Source organism: Nannospalax galili, unplaced genomic scaffold (assembly GCF_000622305.1).
Source record: "Nannospalax galili isolate Female #2095 unplaced genomic scaffold, S.galili_v1.0 scaffold683, whole genome shotgun sequence".
NCBI classification, from domain to species: domain Eukaryota; kingdom Metazoa; phylum Chordata; class Mammalia; order Rodentia; family Spalacidae; genus Nannospalax; species Nannospalax galili.
Genome location: NW_008349093.1, coordinates 141,279 through 154,662, shown reverse-complemented (window position 1 = coordinate 154,662; position 13,384 = coordinate 141,279). Strand labels below are relative to the sequence as shown.

Here is a 13,384-nt window from a genome sequence, read left to right as displayed (position 1 = left end):
AAAGGGCAACTTAGAAGGGCCCAGGGCATGTACAAGAAGTTAGAAGCACTACATACATACACCCACACATGTGTGCATGCATGCATATGCATACACACTTCTAAAACAGTAGAACCCAGGGTTGGAGAGGAGGGCAGTTGGGGGCAGGAGCTCTTCTGCAACCCTCCTAATTAGCTCAACCCCCACATAACCCAGGCCACACAGGGAAGGCGCCTCCTCACCAGTCATTTCTGTTGAGGCACTGGAGGGCATCTGTCAACCCCACCTCTGGGTTGGAGAAGGGCCTCAACTCCCTGAAGGCTCTCAGATCCATCTCCTCTTCCTCTTCCTCCCACTCAGGAGAGCCCAAGGTAAGCACAGCAGGTAACGAGTTAGCTGCATTCAATGGAGAAAAACAGCAAGCTTCACCCAGGAAGACAAGTAAGCAGCTATTCATTCAAACCCTCAGGTGTCATGCCTGGTCCCCCCATGCAGGCCACCACGAAGAAAGAAGGACCTAGATATGCAAAGCCAGAACCTGGGCCTCACCTCCACTTAACTTTCTACCAATTGTTCATGCCAGTGAAAACTCTATTGTTATAAACACATTGGCCCAGACTGCTTGGTGTCAGTCACATAACAAAGCCCACTGTGTCTGTGACTCAGCCCCAGTCTTTTCCCACCTTGGTTGGGATGTGGCCCAGTGAGTCACTGAAATGCTCCCTACTCAGTTGATGGTACTCTGATCGTGCTCCCACCCATGAGCCTCCGCTCCTTCCGTCCTAGCATCCCTCCTCTTGTGAGGTTGCCTGAGCATGAAAGCACTGATAGGCAGGTGGCTGAAGGAAGGCAGAGGGGCGGTGAAAAGCTCTGGAGGAACAGGGAGGAACTCCAGAGATGTGCCCACAGCTCTTCCTCCAGCATGCAGCCAGGACAGCTCTTTGACATGTCTCCCTTCCTGGCTAGTTCTATTCTGAGGTTTACCTGGTTCTCCATCCCTAGAAGGAGATCCTGGGTCTGGGTATGTGATTGTAATTTTGCGTGCGTGCATGTGTGTGTGTGTGTGTGTGTGTGTGTGTGTGTGTGTGCGCGCGTGCGCACAGTGTTAGAGATTGAGCCCATGGCTTTCTAACATGCCAGGCAAGCATTCAACCAACTGAGCTACAGCATCAGCTGTCTCTACTTTTTATTTTAAGTCAAGGTCTCACTAATTTGTCCAGGCTAGCCTTGGACATGCAACCCTCCTACCTCGGTCTCCAGAATAGCTGAGATTATAGGCCTGTACCACCACCCCCAGCTAGTGGTGAGCACATCTAAGCAGAGAGATAGCCCTTTTCTTAAACCAAGTCACAAAGACCTCCTTCCTATTAGCCTGTCCTGAGGGCATGATCCTGCAGGCCTCCCTGTCCTTCAGAGGCAACACAGACATGAATTACATATGGTCTGTGACGCTTTTGAGAAGTACTGGTCCATTCAGGGGCAGGAGCAAGTCAGCCGGTTCTACTACCCTCCCTACTTACACACACACACACACACATAGGACCCCACAGGGGCCACTCCAGCATCTAGTCTCTAGAGTTTGTGTTGACTTTATCTTAGCCTGCCACTCCCATAAAAGCTTTTCAACAGTGTTCCTAAGTATGTCTTGCCACAAGTGGCCCAGGAATTTCCATTCTCTGCACACACACATGCAGAAGGAACTAAGGAGACACAGCTGAGCTGATCTAAATGCACCTGGTCCCCTGAGAAAGGCTAGAATCTCATGAGGTTCATTAGGAAGGCTAGGACAATCAAGTGTTCAGTCCTGAAATCCCATCATTTCCAGGGAGACCAAAGAGTTGGTGCAAGTGTAACTGATGAAGCAACTGAAGCAGTGCTATGGTGGTTGTCAAGAGAAAGAAGAGGATTGCGGTTCAAGGTTCAAAGTCAGCTCCAGGGAGGTCATAAGAGGAAGATGTGGCCTTTTCTTTTTCAATATTTTATTTATTATTTTTATTTTATGTGTATGCATGTATTGCCTGCATGTAGGGAAGTACACCCATGTCGTGCAACGCCTACAGAGGACAGAAGAGGCTACCGGATCCCTGGAACTGGAGTTACAGACAGTTGTTAGCTGCCATGTGGGTGCTGGGATCCGAACCCGGGTCTTCTGCAAGAACAACCAGTGTTCTCAACAACTAAGCCAATTCTCTCTCTCTCTCTCTCTCTCTCTCTCTCTCTCTCTCTCTCTCACACACACACATTCTAGGGATCAATCCCAGGGCCTTGTACATGCCAGGCAAGTGCTCTATCACTAAGCTAAATCCTCAGCCCACCATAGCTCTTAATTGCCTATAATTTTAACTTACTTTTTACTTTCCTTCAAATTAAGCCTCTTTCTAAATCCTAAATAAATTTATTTTAAAGGAAATTTTATGTCCCTACCTTAATAAGTAAAGTACTGTTACTAGTCATATACTAGGATGTTTACAGTAAAAGGAGAATAATATTTAAACCCTTAGCTATAAAATTTCAGCTAGCCTCTAAAGTCTTTGAGCTTAAACATGGATCTCTTTGTTAAAACAAGAAAAAGGTGAAGGTAAGCATGGTGGTACACACCTATAACCCCAGCACCTGAGAGACTGAGGCAGGAGGATCAAGAGTTTGGGGCCAGTCTGGGCTACGTATAGACACTGTTATACAAATGATGATGATGACGATGACGACAACGACGATGATGATGGCGATGATGACGATGATAATGACTGATGCTAAAGACTAGTCCCAAATTAAGGCTTTCTGTTTGACAGTCAAAAAGATAGACTGAATGGAAAAGGGAGGTGATTCAACATTATTTATATACTAAAACTAGGCTTTAGTCAGCGGACATTATCTACTACATCACACTGAAGGAAACTCTGAATCAGATGGACTATTTTCAGTTTTTTTAGTAACAAAATCTGTTCAAATTAAGCCTCATTTGAATGCCTAGTCTACAAAAAAAAAGTGAGGCAAAATAGAAGCTCTTCTGGAAGAACTGGACAGAACTCCCCCTGGTCCTTTGGTACCTTCTCTAAGACCTGCAGATCCCCTGATCCCAATCTTCAACCAGCTAGCCCTGACATTTTGCAGCCACAAGCAGGCATCCAAGCTCTTCCCAAATATCCCATTCTCCAAAATCCCACTTCTACCCCCATAGCCTACTTCCCAGGCATTTGCCAGCATCTTTGGTCCTGGTATACCAGTGACTCCTTTAGAACATGTCAAGTCAGCTGGCAAACCTAGATGTGACACTGTGGGCCCCCTAGCCTGGCCCACAGATGATTATGAGTCCCAGACACTGGTTCTCTTCCTAATAAGGTGACCCCTACCCTACCCACCCCCCAAGTTGAACATGAGCAGCAAGCCAAAGACAAGCAGCTGAGGTACCCACTTCTTGTGCACCAAGACATTCTGAGGTGGCACAGGCAGAGGAGGTCTGAACCTCACCTGATGCGTGGCGGGCAAAGCTGGGTTCCTGCTTGCTGACGGGGATGCTGGGCAGGGAGGCTCGGTTAGCCCGCTTCCTCGGGATGACGCCAACGTTGTTTCTGCGTGGGTTGCTCAAACCAGTGGGCACAGACAAGGTTCCACTGCCTCGAAGTGGAAGGAGGCCTATGGAAAAAGTCCTAGACTGAGCAGGTCCTCTGTCCCTCTGACCCCAAGGTCCTGTGGAAAGGGGAGCATCAGCGGGTGGTGAGAGACAAGGGCATGACTCCCTACCCTGTCTCAGGATGCAGAGGGTGGGAAGCTGTGGGCAGCCCATCTTTTGGAAATCTGAGCGACTAGGAGTTGACCAGAAGGCTTCCCCAGTGCACCAGTACCTTCCTTCACTAAGGTTCTCTGAGGCTCAGTGCCCTGGGAAGCCAGCTCTCGCTCTGGCTCCGCCTCTGCCTCCTTTGCCCTCCGAAGCAGTTCCATCTCCTTCAGCTGCTTCAGTCGCATCTTTTCCTGGGCAGACTTGGAAATGGTGACTTGGATCTAGCACAAGGTCAAGGAAAACTCTAATGACCTTGGGAACCCCACCATTTTTTCTATACCTTCAGTTCATTCATTCAATCAAACAAGAAAACTGTTGCAGGAGGGATAAAAAGAGCAAGTCCTGGCCCCCAAAGAGCTTCATGGAATGGTGTGGGGAGAGAGTCCTGGCCCCCAAAGAGCTTCATGGAATGGTGTGGGGAGAGAGTCCTGGCCCCCAAAGAGCTTCATGGAATGGTGTGGGGAGAGAGTCCTGGCCCCCAAAGAGCTTCATGGAATGGTGTGGGGAGAGAGTCCTGTGTCCTAAGAGCTTCATGGAATGGTGTGGGGAGAGAGTCCTGGTGTCCTAAGAGCTTCTCGGAGATGGAGGGGACAATAAATAGGCCAATCTGACATATCATATAAGATATGCTAGTTAAGTGTGGTGGCTCATGCCTTTAATCCCAGCACCCGGGAGGCAGAGGCAGGCAGATCTCTGTAAGTATGAGGCCAGCCTGGTCTACATAATTAGTTCCACGTCAGATAGGGCTACATACCCTGTACATACTCCATCTAAAAAATATATTTATATGCTAAAAGAAAAGTAGAAAGACAGATGATGGTGGCTTTGATAAGAAAACCCTTTAAACAAGGGACTCCCTTCAGTGAACTGTGAATGAAGACACAAATGAAGAGAAGTACCAGGCCACAGTCTAGGAGAGAAATGTTTTAGCAGAGGAATGACTGCAAAGGCCCTGAGGTTGGAAGGGCCCAGCTTGGGTGGAAACACTCCGAGTCAAAGCAGGGATAAGCCACCAGGACAGGAGGAGGCAGGATCCAGCTCACACTGATTCTTACAGCCCATGACAAGGGCTTAGGCTTTTCCACAGAAGGACACAAGAAGCCATTTAAGGTCTTGAACATGACAGGACAGGATCCAGCTTCCATTTGAGGAAAGCAGCTTTTCCAAGTGCTGGACTTTCATAACATTTTAGTTTGAAAAAGATTGAGACTCATAAGAAGTTATAAAAGTGGTAGCCTGGAGCAGGCTCAGTGGTTAAGAGTGTGTTCTGCTCTTCCAGGGGACCAGAATTCAGTTCTCAGCAGCCATGTCTTGTGGCTCACAACCGCCTATAATTCCAACTTCAGGGATTCCAATGCCTTCTTCTGATCTTTGCAGGTACCTGCACACATGTGGCATTCACTCACACAGACACATACAACATACACATTAAAAAATTAATATTAAAATTGGGGAGTCAGGCATGATGATACATGCCTTTAATCCCAGCACTCAGGAGGTAGTGACAGGCAGATCTCTGTGAGTTCGAGGCCAACCTGGTCTACACAGTGAGTTCTAGGCCAGCTAGAGCTACAGGGAGACCCTGTCTCAAAAAAAGCAAAAAACAAACACACAAAAATAATAAAGGAGGCAAGGCTCAGGGTTAAGAACCCTTGCTGCTCTTGCAGAGGACTTGGGCTCAGCTGCCAGCACCCACATGGCAGCTTCCAGCTGTCCATAACTCCAGTTCCAAGGGATCCCACACCCTCTTCTGGCCTCTGAGGGAAGCAGGCAGGTCCATGTACAAATATACATGGAGGAAAAATCTTCATACACATAAAATAAAAATAAATCTTTTTAAAAAAAAAATAAGTTGTAAAAATGGAACAAAGAGCTCTGTATGCCCTTCACCTAGCCTCCTCCAATGATGCTATCTTCTGGAACCATACAACAAAGACTTCCATTTCCCAATGACTGTGCTGACTGTTGCATAGGAAGAATGTAGAACAGGTGGGAGCATAGAGAACCATTAGGGGATAACAGTTTGAGGCAAGGTGAGGATGGGGGTGGACCAGGGCTCATGGGCATGGGGACAGTGAAGCAAGCAGTCTGTAGGCATGCTTTATGCTTCACACATAGAGCTAGTTCTGCCAATCGATAAGGTATGGGGAGAAAGAGGAAGTAGCCAAGGGTAGGACCAAGATCTGGGGTCTGGGCAGTTAAAAGGATGGAGTTGCCATTCACTGAGTGGAAACACTGTGAAGTAGGGATTCAAAAGTTGAGTTTTAGATATGGTAGGTTTGAAATCTAATTAATTAGATATCAAGTGGAGATACTGGAGGTCAGGGGAAGGTGGCTGGTGAGGGCTTTGAGCATCTTTAGTCTAGACACAGTACCTAGCATCAAGTACTGGAGCACATCTTCTGGGGTAACCAAATAGCCCAGAGGACAGAGGACCAAGCCCTGGGGACATCCTGTCTAGAGGTTAGGAAGATGGAGGGGCCCACAGGGGAGGCAAGGAATGAGCTGCTGAGAGCCAAGACAGAGTGCCCCCTTCTCATCTCTGTCCCTAGGTAGAGAATTCAAGAGGGCTGCATCGCAAGCTGAGTCAAAAGCTGCTGCTGGGGCAGAAGAAGACTGAGATGTGGCTGCATCTGAGACCTCAGTGGGGCAGTGGGAACTAGAGCTGCCAGCCTGAGGCGCACTCTGAAGAGGCAGTAGTTTTGGTTTGCTTTCATCATATAAAGATGAAAAGGCTAATGAGAGCCAGTGGGATGCTTGGGAATGATTCAGTTTCAGGGAAGACCTTACTGCACAGGCTAGAGTTGGAGCACTGGATGGATGGAGCCAGAACAGGAAATGGTGGTAAGTGAGTGGGACCTTGGAGCTCGGATAACGTCCAGGTGCTGCATGGAGGTTGGGTGTGTGACTTGCAATACCAGTTCTGGAGTGAGTGGCTGCGGTGAGTTAGAAGCTAAAGATAAACCATAGAATTTTCAGGTTCTCCCTCGTTAGAATGCAGCCTGTCCCTTGTTACTGTTAATATAGCATCCCTAACTATAACATAACATAGTGCCTGCTCAGGGCAGGCCCTCAAGATCTGTTTCCTGAGCTAAGCTGTTATATCTGTTTCAAAGAATGAGCACAGGGGTCTCATAACAATGACTCTGTAAGTTTAACTAAATTCATCCCAACCAGAGAAAAGAAGTCACCTCCCCAAGGTCACCTTGCAAGTGCAAGGTATTTGTCAGCCTGTCAAGTACAGCTTTGGCCCATCAGCCTCTGAGTCAGCTGCCTCTCAGTTACTATCTTGGGGGTCAGTTCAAATTACTCACCCTGGTTCACCTAAGCCTTCTGTCCTCTTCCCAGCATCCTGCTTCCTTCCAACCCACATATGACCTTCTTCTGTCCTTCCTCCTCCCCTTCCATCTGTGTTCTTGCCTGTCCCCATTCCCCACCATGGTCCTTAGCTCCCTCCTTGTTTCTCTTCCTCTCGGCATCCCTTAACCCCAAATGGTCCACAGGCCCAGACCGTAAGTGTTTGGGGCAGCTGCCTCTATAATTCTTGACTCTGCCTTGTTTCCTACCAGCAGGCCCCACACAGCAGATTCCTGAAGCAAGTTTGCATTTATCCAGTTGGATCTCAACTTCTTCCTCCTCTCTCTTCCCTGATACCTTGGTGCTGGTCCTCTTCTGGTCCTCTTCTTTCAGCAAGGGGTGGGCTTCTTTGGCATGGCTGAAGAAGGAAGCTGTCAGCGTAGGGGCAGACTGTGATGAAGCCAGGGACTTCTCAGGGGCTGCAGCAGACCTGGCTCTGACTGCTGGGACCAAAGGCTTTGGCTCTGAGGAGTCAAGAGCAGGGATGGAGCTGAGGACAAGGGGAACCCTAGACTGTCTCTGAGTCCCTGACCCTATGACTGATGAACTTTACTCTCCAGGCCCTCCACCCTCAGTCCCTCCTGGCTCACACTTCCCTGATGAAGAAGCTATATTTATTCTACAAAGTAGCATTGCCAGAAATGCTGAGGATGGCATCATTCTCCATTCATTCACTCATTCATTCATTCCTTTAAAAAGCAAGCATTACAGAGCTTATTCTAAGATGAAGAAAGAGTCAGAAAACAGGGTCAGGGAGAGAAAAAAATAAAACAAGCCTGCTGACCATTTTATGCCACTCCAACAGAGTTGGGAGGGGCCAGAGAACTTTGGATCATTAGTCCAACCCTCTCATTTCACAGATGGGAACGCTGAGATCTAACAACCTTCAGGTGCCCTTATGATTGATTAATATATAAATTTATGGGTTGGAGACATGGCTCGGCAGTTTAAGAGCACTGGCTGCTCTTGCAGAAAACCTAGCTCAAATCCCAGCACCCACATGGTGGCTAACAACCATCTGTAGCTCCAGTTCCAAGGGATCCGACATCCTCTTCTGGCCTCCATAGGCATTGCATGACATGGGTGCACTTACATACATGCAGGTATAACATTCATATACAAAATAACAAAATAAAATAAAATTTAAATAAAAATAATAAAATACAAATTTATTTTCAAACAATATCAATTCCATAGAATCTCTTTGTCACTCTATATTTTCCCAATCACTGGATTTAAAAGTACTTTTTTTATTGTGAAGGCAGAGATGAGTTCCTTAATTTTCTCCTGCCTATAAATTTGATCACTCACTATCCTTGAGAGACACAGCTAACCAGGGGTCCACTGGGATTGGAGATGCCACCTGGAGATACCAGAGACTGGAAAGGGTACCTTGAGTCTAAGTTTCTAGACAGGCTCCTTGGTCACTGGGTCCTCTGCCTTTATGAAGGGTTCCTCTGCTTGGGGCTAGGAGAAGGATTAAGAGGTGGGGTGACTAGGAGCTAGGAAGTCAAAGGTGGGGCAGACGACACAGTATCAGGAACCAACTGACCAGGACAAGGTCTGCAGGATGCCACAAGATTTGGAACAATAGCAGAATGGCCCCTACTATATGGTATTGGGCAATGTCATCCACAGCAACAGTCACAATGTTCTAAGACTTTATACCTACTTCTTCACCTACACCCCTAAGGAACACCTAGAGAGGCTTGTCTGAGTAGCCTGTCCCTATTCACTGAGCACTAGTGACACGGCCTCCTGGCCCAAACCCCCATGCCAGCCATCTAGCTCATAAGGATGTTTGGCATACTATATGCTTCAATCCAGGCATCCTGAGCTTATTTCACACAGTTGAGCTAGGGAGCCAGGAGAAGCAGCTGCCATTAGGGTATCCCTACGAGGCCTGCCTCTCAGGCCCAGCTCAGTAGCCTGTCCTAGAGCTTGCTAGGCAACAGCCTAACCACTCTTCCAGGTGCCTTGCCTACTGAGCTGATAAGCAAGGGGCCTGCAGGAAGCTACTTACCCTCCTACCAGTCAGCACAACAGCAGCCACCTGCAGCCTGGGCTCAGAGTGCCTCTCAGAGGCTGTGGCCTCTTTCCCCTGACCTTTAAATATTTAATTTATTTTTTTTATTTTATGCGTATGCATGTATTGCCTTCATGTAGGTAAGTGCACCCATATCATGCAATGCCCACAGAGGACAGAAGAGACTGCCGGATCCCCTGGAGTTACAGACAGTTGTTAGCTGCCATGTGGATTTCGAACCCGGGTCTTATGCAAGAACAGCCAGTGCTCTTAACCGCTGAGCCATGTCTCCAGCTCCCTCCCCTGACCTTTAGTACTCACCATAATCCAGCTTCCCTTTATCTCACATGCTCTCCATAGCAGCAGATCATCAGCCGAAGAGATTCCCTTCCACACTCATTCTCCTCCCTTGTCCCTCCGTTCTCTCTCTTCTCTCTCCTCCCTCTTGAAAGCTTCTACCCTTTCCCTACTTACTTCCTGGGGTTGACCCCATTGCCCTGACCTTTGAATCTGCTGGGACCAGCTGACTGAGAGGTTATAAGAGGAGGTTTCCTGTCTCACTCTGTCCAGTGAGGACAGACTTCTCTATCTCCTTAAAACAGAGCAAGAGGCTTGGTGTGTCAGGCCCCTGCTCTGCAGTGGTGTAGCACTGAATGCAAATCTGGCAAGATGGTTTTCTAGACCCTGAGAGTAGAGTGTGTCAGCTCACTGAGCCTCAGTGAGACCTGCATCTGTCAAAAAGGGACAGCACATCTCTGTCGTCTGGGCTACATGAGTTGGTGTGCATCCTGTGCCTGATAGAGCAGACACCAATAAGCACTGCTGCCTTCCTAGTTGCTGGCCCAGGCCTGTCACCACCCTCCAGGTGTAGCAACTTCAGCTTCCCCATCCACCCATGAAGGGCTTGACCTGAGACCCTATAGACCTCCCGTGACCTAATTCCATGACCCAGTTCATGAACACAAAGAACAAACAAGAGGAGTGCTGACAGGAATACATACCCAGAGATTCAGGGGTCTTCTCCAGAGGCCCACTCTCCCGAGTCAATCTTAAAAGAAAGGGAAAGAAAAGAACTCAATGGAAACCAGGAAGTCAGAAACATTAGGGCAAGAAACCCAGGGTTCCTCCATTGTGAGGAGACAGTGAGATGGGGGGTAAAGGGACTGGGTTGGTATCCCAGTCAGAGTGGTAGGAGATGTAGCTCCTTCCACAAGCACAGGGTTGGTTGGATGCTTACCAGACCAGGCCAGGCTGGGAGGCCAGGCACAGCTCTGGGAGGTTCCCTGACTATGTGGTCATCTAGTCCCCAGGCAGCAGCATCCACATGGAAACTGCTGTCCTATACTGGACCCTTTGCCTCTGACTTTACCCTGTTGAGGGGCCTTGGATTTCTCCCCCAAGCCCCTGCTGCCTGTGCTGCCCAAACTAGAGGTTGTAATAGTAGCCTCTTTTTGTAATTGTATTTATTATCTTTATGTGCATATGATGTGGGGGGAGGGTCCATATGTGCTATACGCTCAGGTGGAGGCCACAGGGCAACTTTGTGGAGTCGATTCTCTCCTTCAACCTTTAGATGGGTTCCAGAAATTGAGCTCAGGTTGTCAGGCTTTCATGCCAAGTGCTCTATCCCCTGCCATCTCATTGCCCCCGATACACACTTTTTTTTTAATGTATGTATATGTCATGTATATGCCTTTGTGTATAGGTGTTTGATAGTGTAGAAGTACATGCATGTGGGGGGGGGTGTACATGTGTGAATTGCAGAGAAGCCTAAGGTTGACATCTAGTGTTTTCCTCATCCATCTCCACCTTACACACCGAGGCAGGGTCTCTCACTGAACCTAGAGCTCACTGTCTCGCTAGTCTGGCTAGCCGGCTTGCTCTGAGAATTCTGCCTCCACCCCTCACACACTGGGATTATAGGTGGACCACGATGTCCACCAGTTTTTATGCACTTCTAGGCATCTGCACTGCAGCTCATGTTGTACTGAAAGTGCTCTACCCACTGAGTCATCTCCTCGGCCATATGGTGGCCTTTTGAAGTCATAACTGGTCTTACCCCACACCAAAGAGCCTTTGATGGCATGTCTTTCCTTCAAGATAAAGCCTACCTACTCAGGTGAGAATGTGTGGGTCCCTCAGGCAGGGAAGCATACTCTTTGAAACTTCCTAAATGCCAAATACCAAATGCCTGCCTCTTCTTTTGTTCTCCTGTGAAGCGCTATCCACTCTTCATCTTTCAAAATCCAAGAAATTCTCCCAGCCTTAGATGGTTTTCTACTGAGCTTCCCAACATGGCAGGCAGACATCTATCTCACCTCTGACCTCACTGGACTTGGACTGGGTGCTTTCCACAAAATCTCTCTCATCTCCTGGAGTCTTATTCACCTTGATTTCCAAAGCACCTGACACATAGTAGGTGCTTAATAATTTTTAAGTGACTAAGTGGGTAGACAGGTGAATGAATGAATGAATGAATGAATTATGAATGAATGAATGAATGAATGAATGAGGAGGCAATAAATTAAACTTGCCACCCACTTGATAAACAGCCTCAGAGTCAGTGAAGAGTGATCCAAATTGAAGACAGGTAGCTCAAGGCAGGTATTTACTGTGTGACTAATTGACACCAGCCACCAAACTTAACATCATGGGCTTTTGAGATATGGCCCCTGTCTAAGTTAAAGAATAGAATGAGGTCTAAAACAAGACAAAACAAGTAAAATAAATAAAGCATAGAAAGAAATACTCAGTTTAAGTAGCCAAGATGTGTTAATTAAATCAATAAAATGATGGAAAGGAGGTGGGGTGGCCAGGATGTCATGTGACAGGAGCAGAGGTAGTGACTTTCTGTGCTTGCTGCCCTTGAAAGTCACATAGGATGGAACAGGTGAAGCAGGGGTGAAAGGGCAGAGATGGGGTACCAGAACCAGATGGGGTTAAGAAGCACCACATAGGAAGTGAGGCTCTGGCCAAGGAAACAGCATGCCCGCAGAAGGATGGATGGATTTGTAGCACAGGAAGGCAGTGAGCGTGCCCCGTGAAGGTCAGACCAAAGAGGTTCCTCTCAAAGCTGCTGGCAACAGGAGGTGAATGAAGATAGTCACGGGGGGTTGAAAATGGAAGATGAGGCTGGATGGCAAGGAGCTCATGACAGCAGGTCAGGAGCTCTTGAGTAAAGTAAAAAAGGAGCTGTGAGTGCAAACTGAGAGGGAATAGCAGGGACAAGAATGAGGTGGGGGTTTCTGTGCATTTGTTGTAAGAAGGCATCTGGAGATCCTAGAGGACAGCCTGAAAGGGTGTATTCCATCAGGGTAGCTGCTTGGTGGGAGCACAGCAGACCACCAGAGAGTACTGGGTCCTGGCCTCCCTCTGGCCTCCAACTACCAGAGGGCCTGAGAATCCAGGGAACAGCCTGACAGCCCCTAGACCCTGCCTCCACATGGAGGTGAGGATTTTGTGAGGCCCCTCCCAAGGCCCCAGGGAAAACCTGGCTTTGGTCGGGTAAGGCTGAGATCCTAGGGGACAGCCTGAGAGGGTGGGTTCAGACCTCCTCCATCTGGGTAGCTGTTCGGAGCTCAGCAGACCACCAGAGAGTGCTGGATTCTGGCCTCCCTCTGGCCTCCAACTACTAGAGAGTCTGGGAACCCAGATCCTGACAGCCCCTGGATCCTGCCTCCACGTGGTAATGAGCTTCCCCTAATTGTGCCATCCCATCCCCCTACCTAGGATTTTATGAGGCCCCTCCAAAGACCCCAGGGCACATCTGCCTTTGGTAGGCTAAGGCTGGGATCTCAGCAGACCACCAGAGAGTGCAGAGTTCTGGCCCCCCTCTGGCCTCCCTCTGCCATAGGGTTGACAATGCATAGGACTGCCTGAGAGAGCCTGGATCCTGCCTCCACATGGTGAAGGAAGCCTGAGTATACCTGACTGGAACCTGAATTGGGCTTCTGTGGGTACTCCTGAATAGCTGATCTGAAGCCATCAGTTCCCTCCAAAATAAACCTGAAAGAACCTGAACCCTGTACTAACAAGCTTTACATACGGCTCTAGGCACCCTGATAATACAAACAGAAGCATACTTCAACTTAATTCTCATAGCAGAATCATAAACAATAAAAGCAATTCACATGCCAAAACCACAACGAAAGAATAACAAAATGGAAAGCCAAAACAATATGTCCCCAGAAAAGCCCACCAATCCTGTAGTAGAGTTCTACAAAGAGAACCCCCTAGGGATAACC

At 48.2% G+C, this 13,384-nt stretch overlaps 1 protein-coding gene across 1 annotated transcript in view; it reads right to left on the bottom strand.

The window, feature by feature from the left end:
- The window catches only part of Togaram2 (TOG array regulator of axonemal microtubules 2), a 56,886-nt gene that overhangs the window by 27,793 nt on the left and 15,709 nt on the right, over positions 1-13,384 (bottom strand). The window contains exons 6-10 of the mRNA XM_008846486.1: positions 10,142-10,188; positions 7,412-7,578; positions 3,822-3,978; positions 3,448-3,612; positions 222-375 (exon numbers count right to left, since the gene is read on the bottom strand). Of these exons, the coding sequence (XP_008844708.1) occupies positions 222-375; positions 3,448-3,612; positions 3,822-3,978; positions 7,412-7,578; positions 10,142-10,188 (690 nt within the window). The remainder of the gene's footprint in view (positions 1-221; positions 376-3,447; positions 3,613-3,821; positions 3,979-7,411; positions 7,579-10,141; positions 10,189-13,384) is intronic.